General features: G+C 37.0%; 1 protein-coding gene across 1 annotated transcript in view; it reads left to right on the plus strand.

Moving 5' to 3' along the window:
• mapk13 (mitogen-activated protein kinase 13) overlaps positions 1–20,903 on the plus strand; it is a 34,931-nt gene extending 14,028 nt beyond the window's left edge. Inside the window, exons 6-12 of the mRNA XM_038289912.1 lie at positions 2,636–2,683; positions 6,709–6,823; positions 7,348–7,419; positions 7,839–7,918; positions 16,253–16,331; positions 16,723–16,896; positions 20,537–20,903. Of these exons, the coding sequence (XP_038145840.1) occupies positions 2,636–2,683; positions 6,709–6,823; positions 7,348–7,419; positions 7,839–7,918; positions 16,253–16,331; positions 16,723–16,896; positions 20,537–20,622 (654 nt within the window). The 3' untranslated portion in view covers positions 20,623–20,903. The remainder of the gene's footprint in view (positions 1–2,635; positions 2,684–6,708; positions 6,824–7,347; positions 7,420–7,838; positions 7,919–16,252; positions 16,332–16,722; positions 16,897–20,536) is intronic.
• The last annotated feature ends 3,276 nt before the right edge of the window (positions 20,904–24,179 follow it).

Raw genomic sequence — 24,179 nt, forward strand, 5'->3', positions numbered from 1 at the left:
GCAAAAGGTCCCGCGGCTCGTTTTGAGCGCCAGGCGCAGCACGTCTGAGCAGCTGAAGCAGCGCGTCGGGTGCGTTTAACGCAGGGAGAGAGACACAGCGCTGATGATCACTCCTCTTAAACAGTTTATTGACGCCTAAATTAACTTAAAATGCAGAAATCTGCCGGCAGAATATGCAGTTTAGATTATTTAGATGAAAAACACCTACCAGCTGCCGCGGTGAACCGCTGCTGATGAAGGGATCCATACTGTCGGCGCATCCCTGGTATGTGGGGGTCTGAGCGGCTCAGAAAAAATATTGAAGGCAGGATAATAATCTGAATGAACTGATGGCACTGATTACGTTTTCAGGTGTATTTTCTCACTTAAACACATATTAAAACTACTTTATTCCCACTGATCACAGCAAATATAGCTGCAAGGCAGAGAAAGGATAGTGAAGCTCCGCCCAATGCGCCTCAGACACACTTTTGCACCGCGTAGCCAGAGCAGCAAAGCTGCTTCAGCCACGCGTCAGAACTAACTGGTACAAGCAGCAAAAATGAAGCAGCAGACACGCTTTTGCTGCTTTTGCTGCGTGAACGTAGCATAACTGCACAAAGATTGCCACTGTGCTAGCAACGAGAATGCTTTTAACTGGGGGCGTGTAGCAGTTCTCGCCGTAAAGCAAGACTGACTCTCACGAGACTTCTGAGCCTGTGGGTGCGGGTCGGTGCTCCTGCAGTTGCAAGTGCAGTATTTCCCCCACAGACCACCAGGGCGGCCGAGAATACCTTTGTTCAACCTGAAATGACTCATTTAATCATCCATAACGTTATGGAACACATTAATTAACTGAAAAATGTTGCATAGTGTGCCTTTAAGGACTGTTAAGCATAAAAATACTGGAACCGTACAGTTGATGTGCTGCTGTGTGATTGCCAGTGTTAAATATAAACGTCCCACACTCTCTGCATCCCCTTGGGAAGCAGTGGGCTGCCATTGTGTGGCAGGGTCTATGTTCAGTGATACAGAATGCAGGCTGTGGGGATAGAACTGGGTACTTACAACCTTCTTAGAGCACAAGCGCACTCCTCTAACCCACTAGGCCAACACTCTCTTAACACTAATCCAGCAATGGAATAGTTGTACCTAAAGTGAGGTTCCTTCTTTTTTAAGTTCTGACAAATATTTTGCATAAAACATGTTATCCGGCTTCAACATCCACACACACTGAAAAACCGATCTAAATAAGTAATAAGAATAAGAAATAAGTAAAAAAATGTCTTAAATTAAGTGTATTTAACCTTAATTTGAGTAGATAAATTATATAGTTTGTCAATGGAATTAGTATTTTTACTGTTAAAATAAGATAATTAGATAATATGAACTTGAAATAAGACAATGCAATTGTGTTTTCTTACTAAAGTGTAAATTGTTGTTACGTTGGCAAAATGTCTCTTTTACCTCCTCAATCCAAGAACAAATGCACTTATTTTAAGAAAAATGACTTATCTAGATCTGTCCTCAGAGTCAAGCTTAAAACCAGTGAGGCTGAACCCTTTGCAACCTTAATTCTAACTTCCATCACACTGTAGTGTTTTTTGGAAATATTAGATTAGAAAAACTAGACTGGAAATGCTTTAAAATCTGCATCAGTTAACTAAAGCTAATCAGCTGCGGCCTCACTGTCCTCACTGACATGCCATGTTTTTTAAAGCGTTATACTTATGTGAAAGCTGGTGTGTTTTTTCATTTCCAATGTCATGTTAGTGATTTTAAATCCTTGGTCAGCTTCTTTATCACATAAAGCAATTAATATTCCTTTGGTGTTAATAGAATGAAAGACTTGAAGACGCTGCATAAGATTTTCATCTGGACGTTGGAGTCCATATAAAGGTTCTTCCAGCAGTGAGATGAAATGAGCAGCTTGTGCATCATAGAAAACCACATCGATCTTCACTCTCCTCCATGATCATTTGGCCTGTTTGATGCCAAATAGATCCTATTAGCTGTCTTTACTCTTTGCCTAGTGGGCTGTGAGGACTTGTTTAGTTTCTTTGTTTTTAAAGTGTATAAACTGTTCCCTCCACTGGAAAAAACGATCTAGAAATATGTAAAACATTTTTAAATTAGGTGTATTTACCCTTAATTTGACTAGGTAAATAAGATGATCTGCCAATGGAATTAGTATTTTTACTCTTAAAATAAGATATTTAGATAAAATGCACTTGAAATAAGACAATGCTAATGTGTTTTCTTCTTTTAAATGCAAATTGTCTTGTTCCATTGTTAAAATGTCTCTTTTACCATCTCAATTCAAGAACAAATGCATTTATTTAGATTTTTTCCAGTGTCCCTGTTAACAATCAGGTGGTTCCCAAAGCTGTTTGGACATAGGGAACGTTCAGTGACAGCTGATCACATTATATATGCCATAGTATTAAAATGCTTATTGGTTGCAGTTGAATCACAAGATGAGGATTGTGTGGAAGAAGGAAAACGTTACTAAAGCATTTAGCCGAGCGGCTGAGCCATGTCAGACCACAGGAACCGAGGCAATAAATCTGCTTTTTCTGAGGGCGGAGTCCAGTCACTGTAATTTGTTGTTGTTACTATGTGCACCATTTAACCATCACCTCACTTCCATTTGCAGGATCTAAAGCCTGGAAACCTGGCCGTTAATCAAGACTGCGAACTGAAGGTACAAGCATTAAAACAAACACTTATAGTAACTTTTAGATATTTACATACCTTTTTGGGATTTTATGTGACGGCAAATATGCAAGATAGTTTAAAAAAATTATGAAGGGAAATGATAACACACATGGGTTTTGACCCCCTTATGAATCCAGTGTCCTAAAATAAGACTATTTGAAATGTAGGGCATCAGATTAATCTTGATTAATGAATTATTGGAATAATTTTCAACTCGTTTAGTAATTGATTAATTGTTTATTGGAGCATACATACTTTAAATATGCCGTTTGCTAAAAGAAAAACAACTCGGTAGATATTAAAGCAAAACTGTAGACCTGTGAGGGGACAGTGGCGTAGGGTGCACTAGTTCCTCCTGCAGCCGAATGATCGCTTGTGCGAACCCCAACTCTTTCTGCCTCGTCGTTGGGCAAAACATAATCCACTGATAGTGGTCAGAGGGTCTGGTGGTGCCTGTGTCAGTGTGCCCCATGGCATCTGTGGCTACAATATAGCTTGCCACCATTAATGTGTAAATGGCTGAATGCAGTGTAAAACGCTATTGAGTCTGTAAAACTGAAAAGGTTTGATTTCATTTACTAAAATACATATAAATACATAGAAAATTAATCATTTCATTTGGAAAAACCTCCTTTTAAGAAATTGTATGGCAAAGCTTTATTTTCACCTGGTTCGAATTAGGTGAAGAATCACATGTAAAGCACAAATTTCTATCAGTTTATTATTTGATTTATTAATTGATTAATTGATTTGCTAAATATTGCCCATTGCAGCCCTAAAGAAATGTAATGTTGCTGTATTTGTTCAGTAGTTCTGGTGTTTGATATCAAACATTAAGAGAAAACTGCATTAGGCTGCAGTCCTGTGTGCCGTCTCTACTCTCTAGCTGCTTTGCTGGATTTGTTTTGAAGCTCACCTAATTCGAACAGATGGGGACTTTTAACCTCGGCTTTAAAATGTTGCCAGAGTTCTTGTTGGATTCAGTCCTGGACTTTGACTGTTCTGAAGCTCTCGTTATACGCTTGGTATCTGCTCTCTTGCTGGAAATTAAACCTCTGCTCCAGTTTTCAGTCGTCCTTCCTCTAGCAGCTTTCTAGCTTTTTATTTAGCTCCATCTGTCCTTTGTTTTTTAACTTTTTTAACCTGTGTTGGAATTCCATCCACCCATAATGTCTAAGCAGTTTGCTTGTCTATGCTGAAGAAAAGTCTCCCCAAAGCATGATGCTGCCAACACCATGTATCGTTGTTGGGCAGAGTGTTAGGGATGTGGGCCAGAATGTTTTGGAGTGCGTAGGTCAACAGGTTTTCCACCTTAGCTGACAATCACTGCAGCCTTTCTTTTTTAAGTTACTGTCGGCTTCCTAAAGGGCTGGTTATACTCCCGCAGCAGTGTGTCGCAGTGAGCTTGTCGCAGATATTTTTGATTTATTCTCAATTTTGAAGCGTGGTCTGCGCTATGTTATTCCACGCCACAACACAAGAGGGACAATCAGGAACTAGCTGTGGGTCTAGATACGGCCGAGGCGGTGTGGAAGTGGGAGCAAGTTTGTGCGACAACGGAGGGATATGAGGGTGAAAAAGAGCAGGGTTCCAAGTAGAAAAAAGGGTCCCAGCTCTTCTAGCTGGTCCAACTTCACGAATCCACAATGACGGTTATACAAACAAAAACAAGCTGGTAGGGTACCAAACAGGAAATAAGCATAGTGTAGAGCGGATGTAGATTTGACCAATCAGAGGCCTCATGTCTGCGGCACTGTCTGCAGCCTCCAACAATTTAGGAGAGGTGTACCAGAGTGTCTGGGGAAGGGGCGAGGCTATACCTGCGTTAACTTTGACACACAGATAACCTTGTTTCTGAATATAAACCAGCCTTTAGTTGCGTTAGGATTAATTAGGGGCTACTTGACCAACCAGTTAGCTTAGGAAGACACCATATTTATTTCATTGCTCTGTAAATGTTATATTTTAAATATTTCAAACCAAGAAGTTTGTTTTTGCTAGAAATAAATGCAGAATTTTACGAACAACAAAAAAAAAATCTCCCCCGATCTTTGTGAGGACTCTGGCTGGACCACTTCTAAACCTTATTATTCCTTCCAGTCAGAAGAAACATGTTGCTAAGAGATTACTGTAAACTTAAACCCACCAAGCATAGGAATAACTGCTGGCCTAACTGTAGGTTTTGCAGATGTGGTAAACTGCTCTCGGTTTCAGATGAAGTTTCAGTTTCAGATGTGGGAGGCTAAAAGCTTTCAGCCTTATTTTATGTCCTTATCTTGCTTTAACCTTCAAATGTGTTTCTCTCAGTCCTGTCTGCTGTGTTCCCCCATCTTTATTATGCAGTTGACTCACTGACTTTCACTTTTTAAGGATAACTGTTTTTAAGAAACCTCTGAGATCTATAGAAAACAGCTGAGACTAAACTTCTGAAGGTGACTAGATTTAATTTAGGTGTATCAGAGTAAACAGGGCTGGATATAGATGCAGGCCACTTTAAAATTTTGGAGGGAGGTTCAGTTTTTTTTTTATATATATATAATGTTTAGGATTGCTTTCAAATTTAATTTTTATTTTTGTTTTATTTCAATTTTATTTTTTCAAATTCCTCTTTCTTATTGACTGTATTCTCTTCACCTCAGAGACGAGGTTTTCTTTTATAATAACAGGCAAAGACACATTTCTGTTCCCCTGCTTGGACATCAGCAACCAAAATTTTATTGGTCAAGAGTTTGTATTGAGCTTAAAGTGAAGAGAATGTAATCTGTAAAGGCAGCTTGAAAAAAATGCAATTAATCTGAAAAGGAGAAATTAGAAAAAATAAAATTCAAAAGTAAAAAAATTGTACAATAAAAAAACAGCGAACAAATAAAATTTGAAAAATAAGATATGAAAGAAATTTAAAAAGTCAAAGAAAACAGTGAAGTTAATTTCTTTAAGACGTTTTTCCAACCTTAAATTCAGAATTTTCTCACATTTCCATTTAAAAAAATGTACTTTGCTTTCAACTAAAGCTGAAACAATTAATCTGATTAAGAATTGTCAACTAATTTAGTAAGCGATTAATCATTAACTGGAGTATAGAGACTGTAAAATGTGTCTTTTGCTAACAGAGCGACCCGATTAGAGCAGTCATTTTATCAAAATTGTAAAAAAAAATATATAAACATTTTGCATTTAAAATGTTTTCTTCCGTCAAATGCTCTATCAGCACTCCTCAAGTGGAAAAGTTTTACTTTCACCTGGCTTAATTTCGCAAAAAATCTTCTTTAAAGGCACACCGTGTAGCTTTTGGCCACTAGGGGCGCTAAACCTGTTACTTTTCACGTCTAGCGCCCTTAGTGGCCAAAAGCGCCGCAGTACTGTTGCAAATCCGCCAGCCTCCCATGTCTGAACAAAGTACTAAACGGTACTACATTGGGGGCCGGACTAGGCGTCTAGGTTCAGCTCTGAGGGCGTGAGAAAAGCTGCTGCTCTCTCGAGAACACCGCCGGGACACGCCAGGCGGATCAGCGCGGCGCTCCAGTGAACAGCCACTGGGTCGGATGGGGCGTTCTTTCAGGTCACATGACCTTGCCAACTTACATAAGCTGCATTTCAAGAGGGAAGCCCCGCTCTTAGGATTGATCAAGCGCGTATTTTGGCCTGAGGAATCCTTTCGAATAACTCACGTGTGTCAACTCTTTAGGTCACAAAGTCTGCAGTGTGCCTTTAAGAAACCTTTGATTCTCCGATTATTGATCGATTAATCATAAAAATATTGACTGATCAATCGATTTGCAAAATAATTATTGTTAGCAGCACTGCTTTAAACCATAATGAAACAAAATTCACTCCATACATACATTTTTTTCTTGAATAAAAACCTGAATATAGAATCAGGTAAAACTTATCTTAAGATGTTAAACATGTACGTATCCACGGTGACCTGAATATATCGTTTACAACATTGCTTGCATGATCTGCTTATGATGCTCTGATGCCTTATCAGTCTCTTTTGTACCTGTGCTACAGATCCTGGACTTTGGGCTGGCTCGCAGTACCGATGCGGAGATGACGGGCTATGTGGTGACCCGTTGGTACCGGGCGCCTGAGGTCATTCTGAACTGGATGCACTACACCCAGACTGGCAAGACGATTGTAGCTGTTACATATTATTAACGTAGTCCTGCTCTCACCTCTCTGTACTGTAACTCTAACTGTTTGGCTCATCACATGGACACGTCCTGTTTTACATGAGGCTTGTGTTTTGGTTTGCACAGTCAGCCGGTTTTAAAATCCTCTTATTACTTCCTAAAATCCATTGTGTTATTGTGAAACCTGTTCCCTCTCTTTTTTCTATTCTCACAGAGTGCTACTGTCTGTTTCAGGATGTATGTTTCTGAAGGGGGAGACGTTTAGCTTATTGGAAGTAGGTTGGGTGAAATAAAATGTGGCACAGAAAGCAGATTTCCACCCTCCTTAGGATAGTATTACTCACCATATGCTCCCCCATTTCAGCTCTCTATTTGTGATCGAGAACTGATCTCTGCCAGTTAAATGCCAACTTCCTCATTTCTATTCCACCCTGCTAGACTTCAGCCTCTGATATACATATATTATGCTTCTAGTTCTTATTGATATTTTTCGTCTTATTTTTCTGTCTTTTTCCAGTGGATATTTGGTCTGTGGGCTGCATCATGGCAGAAATGATCAATGGAAAAACCCTCTTTAAAGGAAAAGACTGTATCCTTAATTGGTTTTTATCTGTTTTTTATGATATTTTCATCATGTAGTAATGAAATAGATTGATAGCCTCTTTGATAAACAGGAACGTTAATTTGATGAGAGCTATAAATCCAGTATTAAATGAATCACAAAAGCCAATTACCATAAATTATCCAAGCAACATGTTTCCTGCGGGAGAATCCTATCATGCGTTCACTATAATGTCATTTAGCTAATACATTCAGCTTCTTGTACGTTTAACAGATTTATTGGGTCTATTAGAAGATAAAACTTTGCCCTGGATTATTAACTTGCTTTCCTGGTTTTAATTAATTAGTTTATGGGCTTGTTTTTGCAAACCACATATTCCTGGGGCTAAGTTTGCAACCCATTATGATTGCAGCAGGTTTTTCTTCCCTTAACCCTTTGATATCCAGACATGGACCAGCTTTCTCAGATCATGAAGGTCTGTGGAGTGCCTGGACCAGAGTTTATCCAGAAGCTTGAAAGTCCAGAGGTAAGACAAGTCCTGATTTAATCAGATCAGTCGTCTCATTTCTCACAAAACTCTTTTTTTCAATTCAATTCAATTCAGTTTATTTATATAGCGCCAAATTCACAACACATGTCATCTCAAGGCACTTTACAGTTCAACCAGATCATACAGTCAAATTGATACAAAGTTTTCTATCTAAGGAAAACCAGTTGATTGCATTGACTCATTGACTCAAATACAATCCCCCACACTAAGCATGCTTGTAGCGACAGTGGAGAGGAAAAACTCCCTTTTAACAGGAAGAAACCTCCAGCAGAACCAGGCTCAGTGTGAGCGGCCATCTGCCGAGGCCGACTGGGGTTCAAGGAGACAGAAGCAGAGATACAAAAAGCAGCTGTAAAAGGCGGCCCCGTCCAGGAAACACACAGCCAGGCAGACGAGCTCCAAGGCAGCTCCCATGCCAGAGGACGAAGAGAGCACATCCACTCAGTCACGGTCAGAGAAACAGGACCACACTGGAAAACAGGCCGATCTCCAACATCTATTAACAAGGGTGTTGATAGAAGCAGCACAGCTGATGTTTTTTTCCAGGATGACGTCACAGCCAAACAGGAACAGACGAGGCAAAGCTACTCTGAGGAAAAGCAGAGAGAGCAGAAGGTTAGAGATTGAACTAACAGATTCTGCAGAATAGGAGAACAGAGAGAGAATGAAGCAGAATGATGAAATGGGGGTCCCTATGTCCTCCAAAAGTCTAAGCCTATAGCAGCATAACTATAGAGATAGCTCAGGATAACCTGAGCCACCCTAACTATAAGCTTTATCAAAAATGAAAGTTTTAAGCCTAGCCTTAAAAGTAGACAGGGTGTCTGCCTCACGGACTAAAACTGGTAGTTGGTTCCACAGGAGAGGAGCCTGATAACTAAAAGATCTGCCTCCCATTCTACTTTTAGAAATTCTAGGAACCACTAGTAAACCTGCAGATTGAGAGCGAAGTGCTCTGTTAGGAACATAAGGAACAATCAGATCTCTGATATAAGATGGAGCTTGGCCATTTAAGGCTTTATATGTGAGAAGGAGGATTTTAAATTCTATTCTTGATTTAACAGGAAGCCAATGAAGAGAAGCCAGGATAGGAGAGATATGATCTCTCTTTTTCATTTTCATTAGAACTCTGGCTGCAGCATTTTGGATCAGCTGAAGGCTTTTAACTACAGTTTGTGGACTTCCTGATAGTAAAGAATTACAATAGTCCAGCCTTGAAGTAACAAATGCATGGACTAGTTTCTCAGCATCACCCCTGGACAGGATATTTCTAATTTTTGCAATGTTCCTCAGATGAAAGAAGGAAACTCTAGAAACCTCTTTGATATGGGATTTAAATGACAGGTCCTGATCAAAAAGAACACCAAGATTTTTTACTTTATTATCTGAAATCAATTTAATCCCATCCAAATGAAGTGACTGGCTAATCAGTTTCTTTTTCAGAGACTCTGGTCCAAAGACTATAACTTCTGTTTTGTCTGCAGAAAGTTAAGAGTCATCCAGGTTTTTATGTCTTCAAGACATGCCTGTAATCTATGTAATGGGTTAGCTTCATCTGGATTTATAGACAGATATAGCTGGGTATCATCAGCATAACAGTGGAAATTAATCCCATGCTGTCTAATAATTCTACCAATTGGGAGCATGTATAAAGTAAAGAGAATTGGTCCTAGCACTGATCCCTGTGGTACTCCACAGGTAACCTTTGAGCGTGTTGAAGATCTATCATTAACATGAACAAACTGAATTCGATCAGATAGATAAGATTTAAACCAGTCTAGTGCTGTTCCTTTAATTCCAACAAAATATTCAAGTCTTTCTAAAAGAATATTATGGTCAACTGTATCAAATGCAGCACTAAGATCCAACAGGACGAGCACAGATACAAGTCCATTATCTGAGGCCATGAGAATATCATTAGTGACTTTCACCAGAGCTGTTTCAGTGCTATGATGAGCTCTAAAGCCAGACTGAAACTCTTCAAAAAGTTCATTATGGTGGAAGTGATCGCAGACTTGTTTGGCAACTACTTTCTCAAGAATTTTGGATAAGAAAGGAAGATTGGATATAGGTCTATAATTGACCAAGTCATCTGGGTCAAGAGACGGTTTCTTAAGCAGAGGTTTAATTACAGCAATCTTAAAAGCTTTAGGTACATATCCCTGTAACAGAGATAGATTAATCACATCTAAAATGGAGGAGGAGATCAAAGGGAATACCTCCTTAAATAACCTGGTTGGAACTGGATCTAACATACAAGTTGAAGGCTTAGATGAAGACAATAATTTTGCTAATTCAGAGAGTTCAACTGGATCAAAGCAGTCTAAACCCGGTTCAGATTCCATGACTACCTCAGGTACAATCGCGGATAGAGGAGTGCTTATGATCTTATTTTTAATAAGATCAATCTTATTTATAAAGAATCCCATAAAATCATTGCTGCTAAGAGCAGGTGGAATGGACGGTTCAACAGAGCTATGGCTCTGGGTGAGTTTGGCAACTGTATTAAAAAGAAATCTAGGATTATTCTTATTCTCCTCTATTAATGAGGAGAAGTATGCTGCTCTTGCTTTACAAACGGTCCTCTTATACAGCAGTAAACCATTTTTCCAGACTAGGAAGGACTCTCGCAGGCCTGTGGAGCGATATTTTCTCTCCAGTTTCCTAGCATTTTGCTTCAAAGTACGCAGCTCTGCATTAAACCAAGGAGCAAGCTTTCTATTTTTAACGGTTTTCATTTTCAAAGGAGCTGCGTTGTCTAAGGCAATACGCAGAGAACTAGCAACCCCATCAACAAAATCATCAACCTGTGAAGGGGAATAAGCTAAGCTTTTGCACTCTGCAGCACTGCTCAGTGACACAGAGCAGAGAGAAAGTGAAGCAGATTCTTTAAAATTTATAACTGCACTATCTGATAAAGATCTACTAAAATTGAACCTTCTTTTGGGGGAGGAGAACTCTGTTAAAGTAATCCTGAAGGTTATTAGAAAGTGGTCAGAGAGGACAGGGTTGTGAGGAAATACTGTTATTTCTTCACATTCTATGCCGTATGTCAGCACAAGATCCAAAGTATGAAGATGAGAATGCGTGGGACTATTCACATTTTGAACACACATTTTTTTTCTCTTACCTTTTATTTCAAGGGTATTATCCTTGTCTTGAAATGATGCTTTTCATTTTTCTTTTCACCAAAATGCAGTTTAAGAGAAATTTAATACAGAATTTATCGCAGTTTATGTAATTTACCCACAACTCTAGATTTTAGAGTCGATTAGTTTAGATTTGATCCTAACCTTTGAGAAGCAGCATCTTTTATCAAAATCCATTTTTTATGTAAACCAGTTGCCAGGTTGTCCTCATTATAAGGCTGTTCTCATTTGTTCGGTGTGATCCTATTAATTTTCAGTCACTACCAGCCTCATGGGCTGGTAGTGACTGGGTTTTCCTACTAAGAAAATAATCAAACCAGTCAAATTAAACCACTTATTATCAAGTTTAACTTTATGATAATGACCATATAAAAATATTTGCCTTTCTTATCAGTTGGCTTCACAGATGTCCAAACAGTGGCTTCTAGAAAGTGGCATTAAAAATGCATTTTTAGACGTGTTTGAGCTGCTGTGGTTGAAGTTGTGTAAAGTCACAATGTTGAGAAGTTTATCACTAAAGAAATAAGTATTTCAGTCTATATATATATATGTATATATACATATATATATGTATGAAATTTGAAAAGGATCAGTTTGTTACTCTAAAAATAGAAACAATATTTTTGTTTTGATACTATTATAAAAGCAATATTAAGGAAATCAAGCATTTTCTGTTATTATCAATAGTCAAAGTCAAAAGTCAGGATCTCATTTTGGAGTAAAGGTCCTTCGCAGTGGGAGGTTGTAAATATTCAGCTCTATATTAAGACATGCCCATATTTTGTAATATAATCTACTTTTTAATTCCAAAGCATATCTTGTTCTACTGAAACAAACAAACAAACGTTTGGATACCTTCCTTCCTAAAACCTCATATGTGCCTAAAAGAAACATCCAGACATCTCCAGCTTTCTAACGGTCGAACTGAGAAATGTTTTTTTTCCAGTCCTCCTTTTCCACTGGAACACAGCAGCTCCTCAATGACATCAACATCTGGGCTGGGACTCAGCTCAGGATTTTCTCTCTCCTAATCCCTAAACCAGACCCTGGTGATTTGCTGGTACTTGATGGTGATTGTCACGCTGCAGGGTCTGGATTTCCTTAAAAATAAAATTTCATACACACAATTATATTTTTTTTCTCTAAGTCCTCTGATCCAGAGTATAATTCATAATAGATGCAAGGAGCGTTAGCTGGTTCGGTTCTGCTGCAGCAAAAGATGACACCCTCGTGTCAATCCTTCCCAGTAGCTCTGAGTTTCCTGGAAAGCCGTACTTGGTTTATTTAAAACAAGTCTACTCTCTGCTGTCAAATTTAACTTACCACTCATTTGTATAAAGAACATTATTGCGGTATTTAACTACTTCTCTCTGGCCTTTATGTTTTTCCCTGAGAGACTAAAAGTTTCCTCCTTTCAGACATCCAATGACAGTTAAACCTGATCAATCTCTCAGCCTCTTTGCTGTCAGCGTTAGGATGAACTCGCATAGCCAGCCTGAACTGGGCAAATTGGAAAGAATCCTTAAGCTGCTAAGTTCTTCTTTGTAAAGATAACAAGCAGCTTGCTACATCTGTTCACCTCAACAGTCAGGAGCACAGAGCACTAAGGGCCTGATCTAAAAACGTTTACATGTATTAAAACAGGTGCAAACTTCAAAATAAATCTAAATACAAGGTGCAAAAAAATTAGCAAAATCGGCAGGTTGCAGCCTCAATTTCATTTATTTATTTTTTGCATGTGTTATTTATGGGTTGGAGGATATTAGCACCAGCTAGAGAGCTTTATCAAAACAGATAAAACATTTTCAAATCAAAACATTTTTTTTTTTTTTAGCATGTTTGAAAGTCAAACAAACCCACACTAAAAAAAAAAACAATCTGCAGTCATTGCAGGTCAGAGATGCTAAAAGTGTTAATGTTTATTAATCAAGTAGAAGTAGAAATCATACTGTTTAAGAGAGGTTAGTGTCAACTTAAGCTTTTTACTTAAGTAAAAGTCTAAAAGCACCATTTCAAGAACTACTGAAAGTATAAAAGTAAAAGTAATGCAGGAATACATGTTACTGACAGACGCTTTATTGCACTAGCCTATTAATAGTACATTTTATTAAAATTCTGGGTGATATCTTCCTTATACTTAATTTTCAACACTGTCAAATTTAACTTTGCATTATCTTGAAAAACTATTTACTTTGGTATGTGGTGAACAACAAGTTGGTGCAGAATAGAAAAGAAATTGTCTGGATGAAGCAAATAATTTTGATCGTTTTTATTTTTTTTATGTGCCAACAGGTCATAATGAGTCTATAAAGTCTTAGTTTTAAAAATGTAGGGTGTAGAAAGTAGAGATACTTGCAAAAAAAATTATTGAGTAAAAGTAAAAAGTTTTCCAAAACTTAATAACTCCAGTAAAGCATCAATAGCCAAAATTTCTACTTAATTAAAATATTTGTTACTTGACACATCTGTTGCAGATGCAAAGGAGGAATGAAGGAGGATGAAGAGAGAGGCTGTGTGCATGCTAACGTGTCTGGACTGTCAGAAATGACACAAGTAGAATAATAGTGGAGGGGAAAAAAAACTCTGCATAGCGCGGAAGAAATTAATGCAGCAGGGAAGCGATTCTCTGTGCAATCAAAACAAAATGATAAACACCATGTCCGACTGCATGTTTGGAAAAGAAAAATCTGAGCATTAACTTCCACCAGAGAACAACCATCATAGATGGGGGATGACACCCCCTATGTGTGGTAGGAGGGATTATTTTCCTTCCTCAATGTTCCTTTACAGGATCCACAGAAGCACAGTTGTGTGTGTTTTATTGAATAACGACAGCTTTTTGCAGTATATTGGCTCTAGTGGCCGTGTAGAAGAGTTGGAGGTAAATCCAGCTGCTTTGCTGCAGCTTGTTATTCTATCATGAAGCAGAGCAACATTTCCAGGTGCTTTGAAAATAAAATGATTTTTTTTTATTCTTATTTTTTTATGATGTACTAATATGATAACTTGGGCTGATCAATTTCTTTATATGAATAATGCACTTATGGCCCAAAAAGAATACCATATGTCTCCCTACATTTTAGACACCATGAAAACCAAACAAACAGTGCTGATGTTGCTTCTCTACTTCAGTTAAACACCAGAAATCCTGAGCCTCACCACAATCATTGTCACATGAATAGACAGATACCACATGACCCACCTCCTCCCCTCCACCTCCTGTAACAAAAAACAGCAGCTACATGGAAATAAAAATCAGTTTTAATGATCAGGCCTATGAAGACATTTCTTCTAATATATAACATGCATCCTTGGTTATTTTCATCTTTTTTTATTTTTTTTCTATCACTTTAAGACAGTTATGTAAACTACACTGTAAATCATACCCACAGTATTATTTGTATTCTTTTACTAATTATTATTATTATAACCTCATCTTTAACGATTCTTAGCCTTTCGTTAACAAAGAAATCTGCTTATTTAAAGGTATAGTGGAGGATTTTCACAATTTTTTTAAAAGACTCATCCTCTCCACTTAAAAAAAAATGCACAGGGACAACCCTGTACCCGCTCACAAGAAGTGACTCCTATTGAACGCATGAGAGAGCGCACAAGTCCATTTCTCCTTGTTCACCCTCTGTTTAAAAGTTGCTTATTGCATCACTCAAACAAGCTTACTTTCCAAAAGAAGAATTTGCAATTTTTCCACTATGTCAGACTTTCCACCGGTAAGTGAAAATGGGGACGAGCACGTAGGAAGGCCTTATGTAAACATATCACCAGAATGATTGACAATTAGGAAGACCACTTATTTTGATGATCCACCCGGAAAATGAACATCCTCCACTATACCTTTAAATGGCGCGGACCGAACCTGTGTGCTTGTCTTAACTTTCGTTTGCGCAATTTGTCTAGATCACCCGTCACTTGTTGCTCAAATACATTTTTATTTCTTGCACAATTTATCACTCCTTATTTGTAATCTTTGTAGATCAGGTCCTAGATGTCTAACAGTTTGAGGAGGTAAACCTCCTTTAAAAGGCTGAATAACTCAGTTCTCAGGTGTGTGGGAATAAAAGTATGGCTGTCCTGATTTATTGGTTTGCAGATCTTTATAAAGGTCCCTTTTTTTGTTCTTTTCACGTCTTATATAACCTAATTTTAGTGTTGTCAAATACCCAATCATACATGAAAACACACAATCTTTCAAAAAACACTGGGCTTTGTTTCCAGGTTTGAAGACATTTCACTTCTCATCGAGGAAGCTTTGTGTCAGGAATAGCGTTGAGTTGCTTTATACAGTAGCTAACAGGGCCTTGTTTTTGCTTAGACAACGTGCAAATTGAAACAGAGAAACTGGTCCACTCCTTTGGAATGGGCATCATTTGGTTCACTTTGTTAGCCTGCAATGCCCCATACCTGGCTATGTCTCTGATAGGGGGGTCATTAAGGGGAATTGTTGGCCTGACCGAATTGGCGATATCTTCTCTTTCCCTGTAAAGAAAGACAATAACCAACCTTAAGCAGAAGTAGTGGACTCAGATTTTGGCCTTCAAAAACCTACAATGCAGCATCTGAGTTAATCCCTTCCCGCTATCATCGCAGCCCCAGCTACTTTACAGGGAAACAGAAGACCTCGCCTCTTCAGCCTGGCCAACAATTCCCTTTAGCGACCCCCTTTCAGAGACATAGACAGGTATGGGGCATTGCAGGCTAACAAAACAAGCCAAACGACCCCCAATCCATTGGGGTGGACCCCTTCGTCTGTTGCAATTTGCATGTTATCTAAGCAAAAACAAGGCCCAGTTGGCTACTGTATAAAGCAACACAATGCTAATTCTGACATTTGCATTGAAAAAGCTTCCTGGATGGGAAGCCAAACGTCTTCAAGCTTGGAAACAAAGTACAGCAGTTTGTTTTTTAACTTTTTGGGAATCACTGTGACCTGGATTACTGAGAATCTTCACCGGCATATAACACAAAATCTTTGAAATAAAACTCTTTTTATTAAAGTCTGAAAATGAACATTCATGGATACACAAAGTTTACTGGGCCAGACTCTGATGAGCACACCTTCTTGTTCAGTTTGCAGGCATCTTTAGCCAATAAACTAAACTAAATATTAACTTGACTTTTATCTTTTGTTCTCATCTATAAAAAGGCCAGAAGTTATGTTAAAGGCCTCCCTCGACACCCTAGAAAAGACTTCTCAACGTTGTTTCCCAGAGCCAGTGATAAGGGTGAGTTCAAACGATTCATCATCTAATAGCGTTTTTTTAAATATCTATTTTTAACTTCATATAAAGACAGATTGTCTTCCTGTTCAAGGAGCTACTTTCTAAACGCAGACAGCAGTTGTTTTCTGGTTACTTTGGAACGTAATGTTGATTTTAATGCTTTCTGATCTTGAAGGATGAGAGCTGTCACATTTTGTAACAAGACTTCCATAATTGCTTTTTTTTTGTAAATATGTGCAAGAAGTTATTAAGTTAATAACTGCAGATTGAGACATTAAGATGCACGGTTGCATCTTTGTGTGTATGGGTAGATACAGAAACCCAGCTTTTGACACTACCTCTTTGATGCAGTCTCTGTTTTTTTTTTTTTTTTGCGTTATTGCATGCTCGGCAGGCGTCGACCTGCTTGAAAAGATGCTGGTTCTGGACGGAGATGAGAGGCCCACTGCTGAACTCGCTCTGGAGCACCCATACTTCGATAGTCTACGAGACCCGGAGGACTTTCCTGAGCCGACGCCATACGATGACAGCCATGACAATGCAACGTTGTCCCTAGATGAGTGGAAGCGTAAGTGCTAAAAAAGCAAAACACTGAAATCTTGTGATGAGATATGCTTTAAAAAAACAGTTATACAGTTAAATCTTTATAATGTGACAACCTTATCCAGCCTTTTAGACTGAAAATTAACTATGTCATAAGAAGCAGTTGAAGTTGTGGAAATAGGACTATAAATATAAACTTGCAGGTCAATCTAGTTAGGGTTGTCACGATACTAAACTTTTCAACTCGATACCGATACTAAGGAAAATATTCGATACTCGATACCATTTTCGATACCACAAAGATAAAAACTCAGAAATATTTTTGATTAATAATAAAAATACAATAAATAAATAAGTACAATAAACAATGAGAACAACATTTTGAGGTTGTTTGCTGTGCACAGTATTAAGCAAGCTTGATAAAAAACTTTCAAAATTAAAATTAAGTTTTCCTTTCTTGGCTATGCTTTGCACACATAACAATGACGCTAGCCAAACCGGTTAAGAAACAAAAATAATTCTCAGCAGCTGCAACTGTTACAAACAAAGTCTGAAACTGAAAAGTGCACAGAATTATTCAATTACACAGTGTTCAGAAAGTGCATTTTCCTCTATTCTGCACTTTAGATGAATGACTGTTAAGGTGCCACTGGTGGTAGCACTGTATCGATACTTTTGAAAATGAGTATTGTATCCGGATACAACGTTTCAGTATCGATACTTTTTTAAATATCGATACTTTTGACAACCCTAAATCTAGTACAGGACTATATTTAATTAAAAACAAGGTAAAATGGAGAGTTATGTTTTTAAAAGTAGCAATTTGCTTCCAGCAGAAAGGCCCAAGGTAATCTCTCTTATGATCAGAACATTCATCCATGTGACCTCGGCTGTTTCATGTGTAAGAATAGAGGTTTCAAAGTTATGAATCAAAGTGACAACAAAATATAAGTACAAATCCCAAATGTACGAGTATGAATCTACAAAGCCAGAGGAAGCTGTTACGCTCATTATTGGTTGGTGGCAGTAGTGCACCTGAAGGTTGTTTACCAATTGGTGTTAAAAAACAAGAAAAGGAAGAAGAACACGTAAACAAAACCATCATCGATCTTTATTTCTTTGCTAAATTGTTGGTTTTGACACATGATGTTCTATTGATGGTTGTGTTTGAGGCCGCATCCGAATGTCCGCCCTAACCCCTCAATCACTATATAGAGCAGGGACTTTATATCGAGCTCAGGTAACTGACTGTTCCAAATTATGATGACTACTATCTGCTCCCTGTTGGTCACGTGACTCTGGCTCCCCACATGGTGCCTCCGCCATCTTTGTTCTTTGTTGCCCCAAAAACAAATCCAATAAGGCTTTGTGAGGGCAGCTCTTGCGAAGCATTCTGGGATATATCTGCTCATCTAGTGAAGCTACTTGTGCATTGTAGGAAATTTTGAGTCCCCTAGTTTTATCCACTATACATCAGTAACTGAGGTATAAAATGCCCTAACCCCTATATAGAGCACTATATAGGGGATAGGGCCGATGTTAGTCTCCCTCCACTTCTTCTTTAAATTGCTTTGGCAAACATTTTTCAGGTGAACTACTGCCACCAACTGGTAAGAAGTGTAACAGCCTGATCAGGGGTTGTAGAGTCATACTCATAAATTTGTGATTCTTGCTTGTATTTTTGTAAATGTTTGACTTGTATTCATAACTTCTTAACCTTGCTACATATTTAATGTCTAAATTTGGTTTTGCCATATTGTTTTTCACTTTTAAACTGACTTTTTTAACTTGTTGGGATTTCTTTATCGTCCCAGAATTGGTTGCATTTACGTCGATCAACTGACAATCGCCAAAATTATATGATTTTAGGAGTTTTTTCTTAAAAATATATAATAATGATTCATGTTTTTTTTTTCCAACTATTAATATATGGTATTTTAAGACTGGATTTCCACCAAGGTCAGGTTAAAAATGTTTTTAACAAAAAGATTATTTTGCTTGTGGTGATGATATACCTTTAGTGTTCCCTTGATAAAGGTGTGTAAAAGTTCCATAAATAAATAAATTTATCACCGACCTTTATTAATTTTTAATCCAACCTTTATTTTTCTGGGATATTTATTCACTGGGAAAACAAATCAATGTTGATAAACAAACTTACTGGCATAACTGATGTTAATGCTCTGTGCAACGTCCCCTTTGTCAATAGGAAGAAGTAAATTCATTTAAATAACTTTATTTGTAAAGCGCTAATTCACAGCAAATTTTTTATGGAGCACTTGTATAAAACAAATCGAATCATACAAAAATATTCAAAGTTATTCCAGATACAATGAAGTTCTATTTATTATCAATAAATAGGTGTTACGGAACCAGAACATGTAGAGAGAAACAGCCTAGACTGGCTTCTCTTCAGCTCATGACACACGTTTCTTCAGTGTATATATCTGGTCAACAATTTACTCAGGTCCAAAATAATTTACTTTAAAATTTTCACATCCACATCATCCTCCAGGATGCTGCTGAAGATTCATCCAGCTCAATTTCAATTCCAAAAAAAAGAAATTAAATACAATCCACTGGAATTTGTTTCCAATTTTAAAAACGTTTTGCTTCCCATCCAGGAAGCTTTTCCTGACATTTTGAACTGAAAAATCTTCTTGGATGGGAAGGAAAACGTCTTAAAACTTGGGAACAAAGTCCAGTGGATTCTTTTTGTTTTATTTTTTATTTTTTTGGAATCCTCCAGGATCTTTTTATCAGCAACAAGTTGAGAAATGACTTATAAAGTATGATTATGCCTCTTTGGCAACCAGACCTGCAGCTCAGGAGGTTTAGATATTGGTTTGGTATTCTATTTCAGATCCTTCACTTAGTAAACAAGCTTATACAGAGTTTTATTGGTAGAGTCTATCTGACTTTTATTTAAAATGCCCTGGTATTTTAAAAAGTTTGTGATTCCAGATCCACATCATCAGGAATCCTCCATCATGGTTAACAGAAATGGGGTTTCTGCTTATTAATCCTCTGATTTATGCCAAACTCACCTGATGTTTTGTGATTGAGACGATTGTTATTGTTTCCTTCTGCCCAAAGCACACGGCTTCAGTTCAAGTCCCTGCAGAGTTCAGCAAACTCCACATGTCCTCCAATACCATGCTCCTCACTACTTACCATGAAAACATGACCCTGTTTAACCTTAACAATTATCTGTTTAATTGCAAACCTAATGTAGGAATGGGTTGGTTAAGGTTGGCTGCAATTTTTTTCCAATAAGTTCAAATTTGTTAAAGATTTATTGAGAAAGTAGTTTTCTCCCATCTCTCCCATTTTGAAGCCTGGAGAACATCTGTTGGATGCCATATTTATACCCTGGGAAAGCAGGAAGTCTTAAATTAATGATTTTAAAAAATCCTCAACACTCTGACCAAACTATGAATCACAAAAGATATTTATGTTAATTTAATTTGAAACAATAATGTAATTCAAGCTTTGATTTTGAGATTTTTCTCATTGTTACATTGGAATAAAGTTTTTTTTTTCCTGTTATTTATCTTTACCAGCAGTGCCAGAATGTTTGTGCAGGGGATGCATGCATTTAAAATCATTTTGTTATAAAATTGTGGTTATAAACATGCATACGTTTCTTGTCTTTCTTCTCACAGGGTTATGTTACAAAGAGGTGAAAAGCTTTGTTCCGTTTCCACGGCGGGACTCCAAGAGAAAGAACACTTTTACTATGTCTCCATGACACCATGGATTCGATTTCCCTCCCGACGCCCCAACAGATAATAGCACAAAGCCAATTACTGACCCAAATCAATTTTATTTTGAAGGTAGTTGGATTCATTGTTTGATGATAGTGCTTTATTTAAACAAAAACATCCAATTTTCTTTCTGAATGTGAGCTTATTTCTTAAGTGTAAATTGTTACATGTCAGTGATTCGTGTTGAGAGTTTGTGATAAAACGGTGCAGGATTTCCTTTTAGATGTGCTGTAATACTGCTTTCCATTAAACAATAAGATTTATATTTGCTGTTTTCTTCTTTTTTATTATTTTGCTGAACTTTGACATTCTTTATCATAACATGTGCTGTAAATATTTGAGTACAAGTAATTTAAATGTATAATTAGATTCTTAAAAGGAGCTTTCCAGACCAAGACAAGTGATGCACATTACAGAAGTAAGCAGCTAAGTTCACCAGTATGCTGCGATATGGTCAAGAAACAGTGTGCCTAATAACTGTTATTGATTAAGGTTTCTGATTATAAACTAAATATCAATTAATAATGCTATAGATGTTAGAGGAAACAGGTGCAAGAAAAGGCGCTTTTCAGGATTTAGTTTTTTTGATATGTTACGATAATTTAAAACCATCCAACAAGCCTTATCTAAGCCTTATACTGCAGCTATTGTAATTATACTGCTTTCTTTTTTTAATCTGTGTATCATGTTCATGTTCAAATAATTATTATCATATTTCAAATGATATTAAGCATTTGAACTATATTAGGGGAGAGCCGTAGAACCAAAGAGCCACTCGTGGCTCTATACTAATTGAAGTTAAATTTCCATGTAATTTAGTTGAATTAAAATGTTATGTTCCAACTGAAAATGTGGATTTCCTGGCTTGAAAATATGCATTTCATTTACCTGAAATGAAAATAAAAAACTTACAATAGAACAAAAAGCACAGAAATAATCAGGTGATAAATATCTGCTAAAGATATTTTGCATATTAGGTCAATGTAAATTCATGAATTATAATATCACATATTTTTTACTTATTTAAAATGAAAATTACCTGTTTTAATTGAATCAGAGTTGGAACTTAAGATATTTTCATCTGTAACAAATTAGATTTTTTTCTTTTAATTTGTTTCAAAATAACTTTTAGTAGATGAAAACTGTGATCTAAATGTGACGGACCTACCACATTTATTTTGAAATTATAATTAAAACAAAACTGTAAAGATATCAATGAAATGAGTCCAAGGAACCAATCATTCACTATTTATGTTCCAGCGTAAAATATCATGAAACATTTTTTTTTTTTTTGTATTATGTCTTCACTAGAGGGACCACAGCAGAGGCCAGGACCAGTTCCACAGGGGCACTGGCCCCTGTTGGCCCCATTCTAAACCCGACAGTGTTTTAAACATGGTGACTGAAATGTTCCCCTCATCAGATGGATCATAGAGTAAGCAGTGCCTCCTCTCCTGCAGATGTTGCTGCCTGCTGTCATCCTGCTGGTTTGTCCTTTTCTTTTGCTAGAAGACAGAAGGCTGGGAAATAGTTCTTGTTGTAAAATGCATACAAAGTAGAAATTTGAAAGAGCTTCACCAACCTACAAGCTGCATGTATATAAAGCAGCAGGGTACAATCTAATGGAGCAGATAGCCTGAATAATTAACCCAACTTATATCAGCATTATAAACATCATCATTTTTGTAATTAGAAGATTACAAAACCAAAAGGAGAAGAAAAGCAGATCTCTACTACATGTAGCACAACATGAGTCTATTATAAAGCTTTTTATATATACTAACAGCATTGAATAGTCCTTTTTTAGAACCAGAATAGACCCCCACCCAACTAATGTGCTCAAAATGAAATATTTGAATTAAAAACAGGTCTAACCAAAATATGCACTTGCATAACTACCACAAATATTTAGTGGCTACCACACATATTTCACACATGCCAACAAATTTAAATGCAATTAAAACATGCCTATGTCTCAACAGAGGAAAAGCTGCTAAAAAAACTGATATGAAACAGAACACAAAATATTAGCTACATGGAGTTACTGGGTGAAAAGTTGAGTGTTTGCCTCAAATATACTAAAAGGAGTAAAAATTCAAGGTCAAGAAAAATAGGAAGTTATATTAATTAGTATGTTAAAATAATTAGTTGTTTATGCTTTCTTTTGTTTTTTTAATATTTATTATTGTATTTTGTAATGGTATAAATATCCCAACAGGCTCTCGTTTAAACTACAGCTACTAGTCTACTGGTATGCACTCTCTCTTTTCTATGTAATAATAATAATTGAACTTTATTAATCATCCTAACTGCTGAAATTTATCTCTGCATCTAACCCGTCCACTTGGGGAGCAGTGGGCTGCCACCGTGCGGTACCCAGGGTCTTGAGTTAAGGGTCTTGCTCAGGGACCCAGAGTGCAGGCTGTGGGGATTGAACCGGGAACATAGCTTTGCTTCGGTGCATCTTAAACTTCCATATCAATGCGTTTTTGCATCATGTCTTTTCTCCCACACTGTTTACATCTGATCAATGCTGCACTTTATGGGAATGAAATGTTCTGAAAGCTGTTCAAAACGAAATTTCCGTTTTGTACACACTCTGTGTTTACAAAATGACAATAAAAGTTGTCTAAGTACATTCAACCTTATCAGAACACAAGCGCACCGCTCTAACCACTAGGCCAAAACATTTATTTATTTATTTTTTTAACATATTCACTCTTTACACTTTTTTTGTACCTTTGTAACAGGTAAAGAATGAAACAGTGGGACATCCTTTCTTCACTGGGTTATTTCCAAACTACCTTATTTAAGATGTGTTATTTCCCTATTTAAGTGTGTTCTGTCATCTTATTTTACTAATAAATCATTTTATAGCTTACTATAAATTATATATAACTAATTTATTTCAAAGGCTATGCAAAAAAAAGAGATTTAACCCTGATTTACATAGGGATTATTTTCATGTATAGCTAAAGGGAATATTGCAGGAGCTCTTTTTGAATTAATTATTAGAAGAAGGATTTATTTACTAAGATTGTTAATCAGTGAGAAAGTGACTGGAATTGTCGCCTAATGAGGATGAGACCCGCGAAAATCATGACCTCGTGACGTAAAAGGGGCGGTCTCCTAGCAGGCTGAACTTTTACCACCCAGCTAATGTCAAGGCATCAATTATGTTACCGCCCACCGGAAAAAGGAGGCAATGCTGTCACAATAAAAGCATGGGTAATTTTATCTCATTTGAAGTAGGTAAAATAAATGCAAAAGCAAAAATGTTTATAGTGTTAAAATGTGTTTTATGAGTTTTAATGATACCTCTGTGCCTTGTATATGTATGTTTTGTCATTGTTACTGTCTGTCAAAACAGATTTTTTTTTCTTTCTACTCTTAAAAAAACCTGAAATTACTCTCTGGAATTATCAGATTAACCCAGTAAAATAATAATAATAAAAAAATAGATGTAACACAAGATATTTCATTGATTCCTTTTGTATTTTCATTTATCAAGTATTAATTAAGAAAGTGGGTTGCTATGGTG

The sequence above is a fragment of the Cyprinodon tularosa genome, unplaced genomic scaffold, assembly GCF_016077235.1.
Source record: "Cyprinodon tularosa strain WSP-4 unplaced genomic scaffold, ASM1607723v1 ctg273, whole genome shotgun sequence".
Taxonomy (NCBI): domain Eukaryota; kingdom Metazoa; phylum Chordata; class Actinopteri; order Cyprinodontiformes; family Cyprinodontidae; genus Cyprinodon; species Cyprinodon tularosa.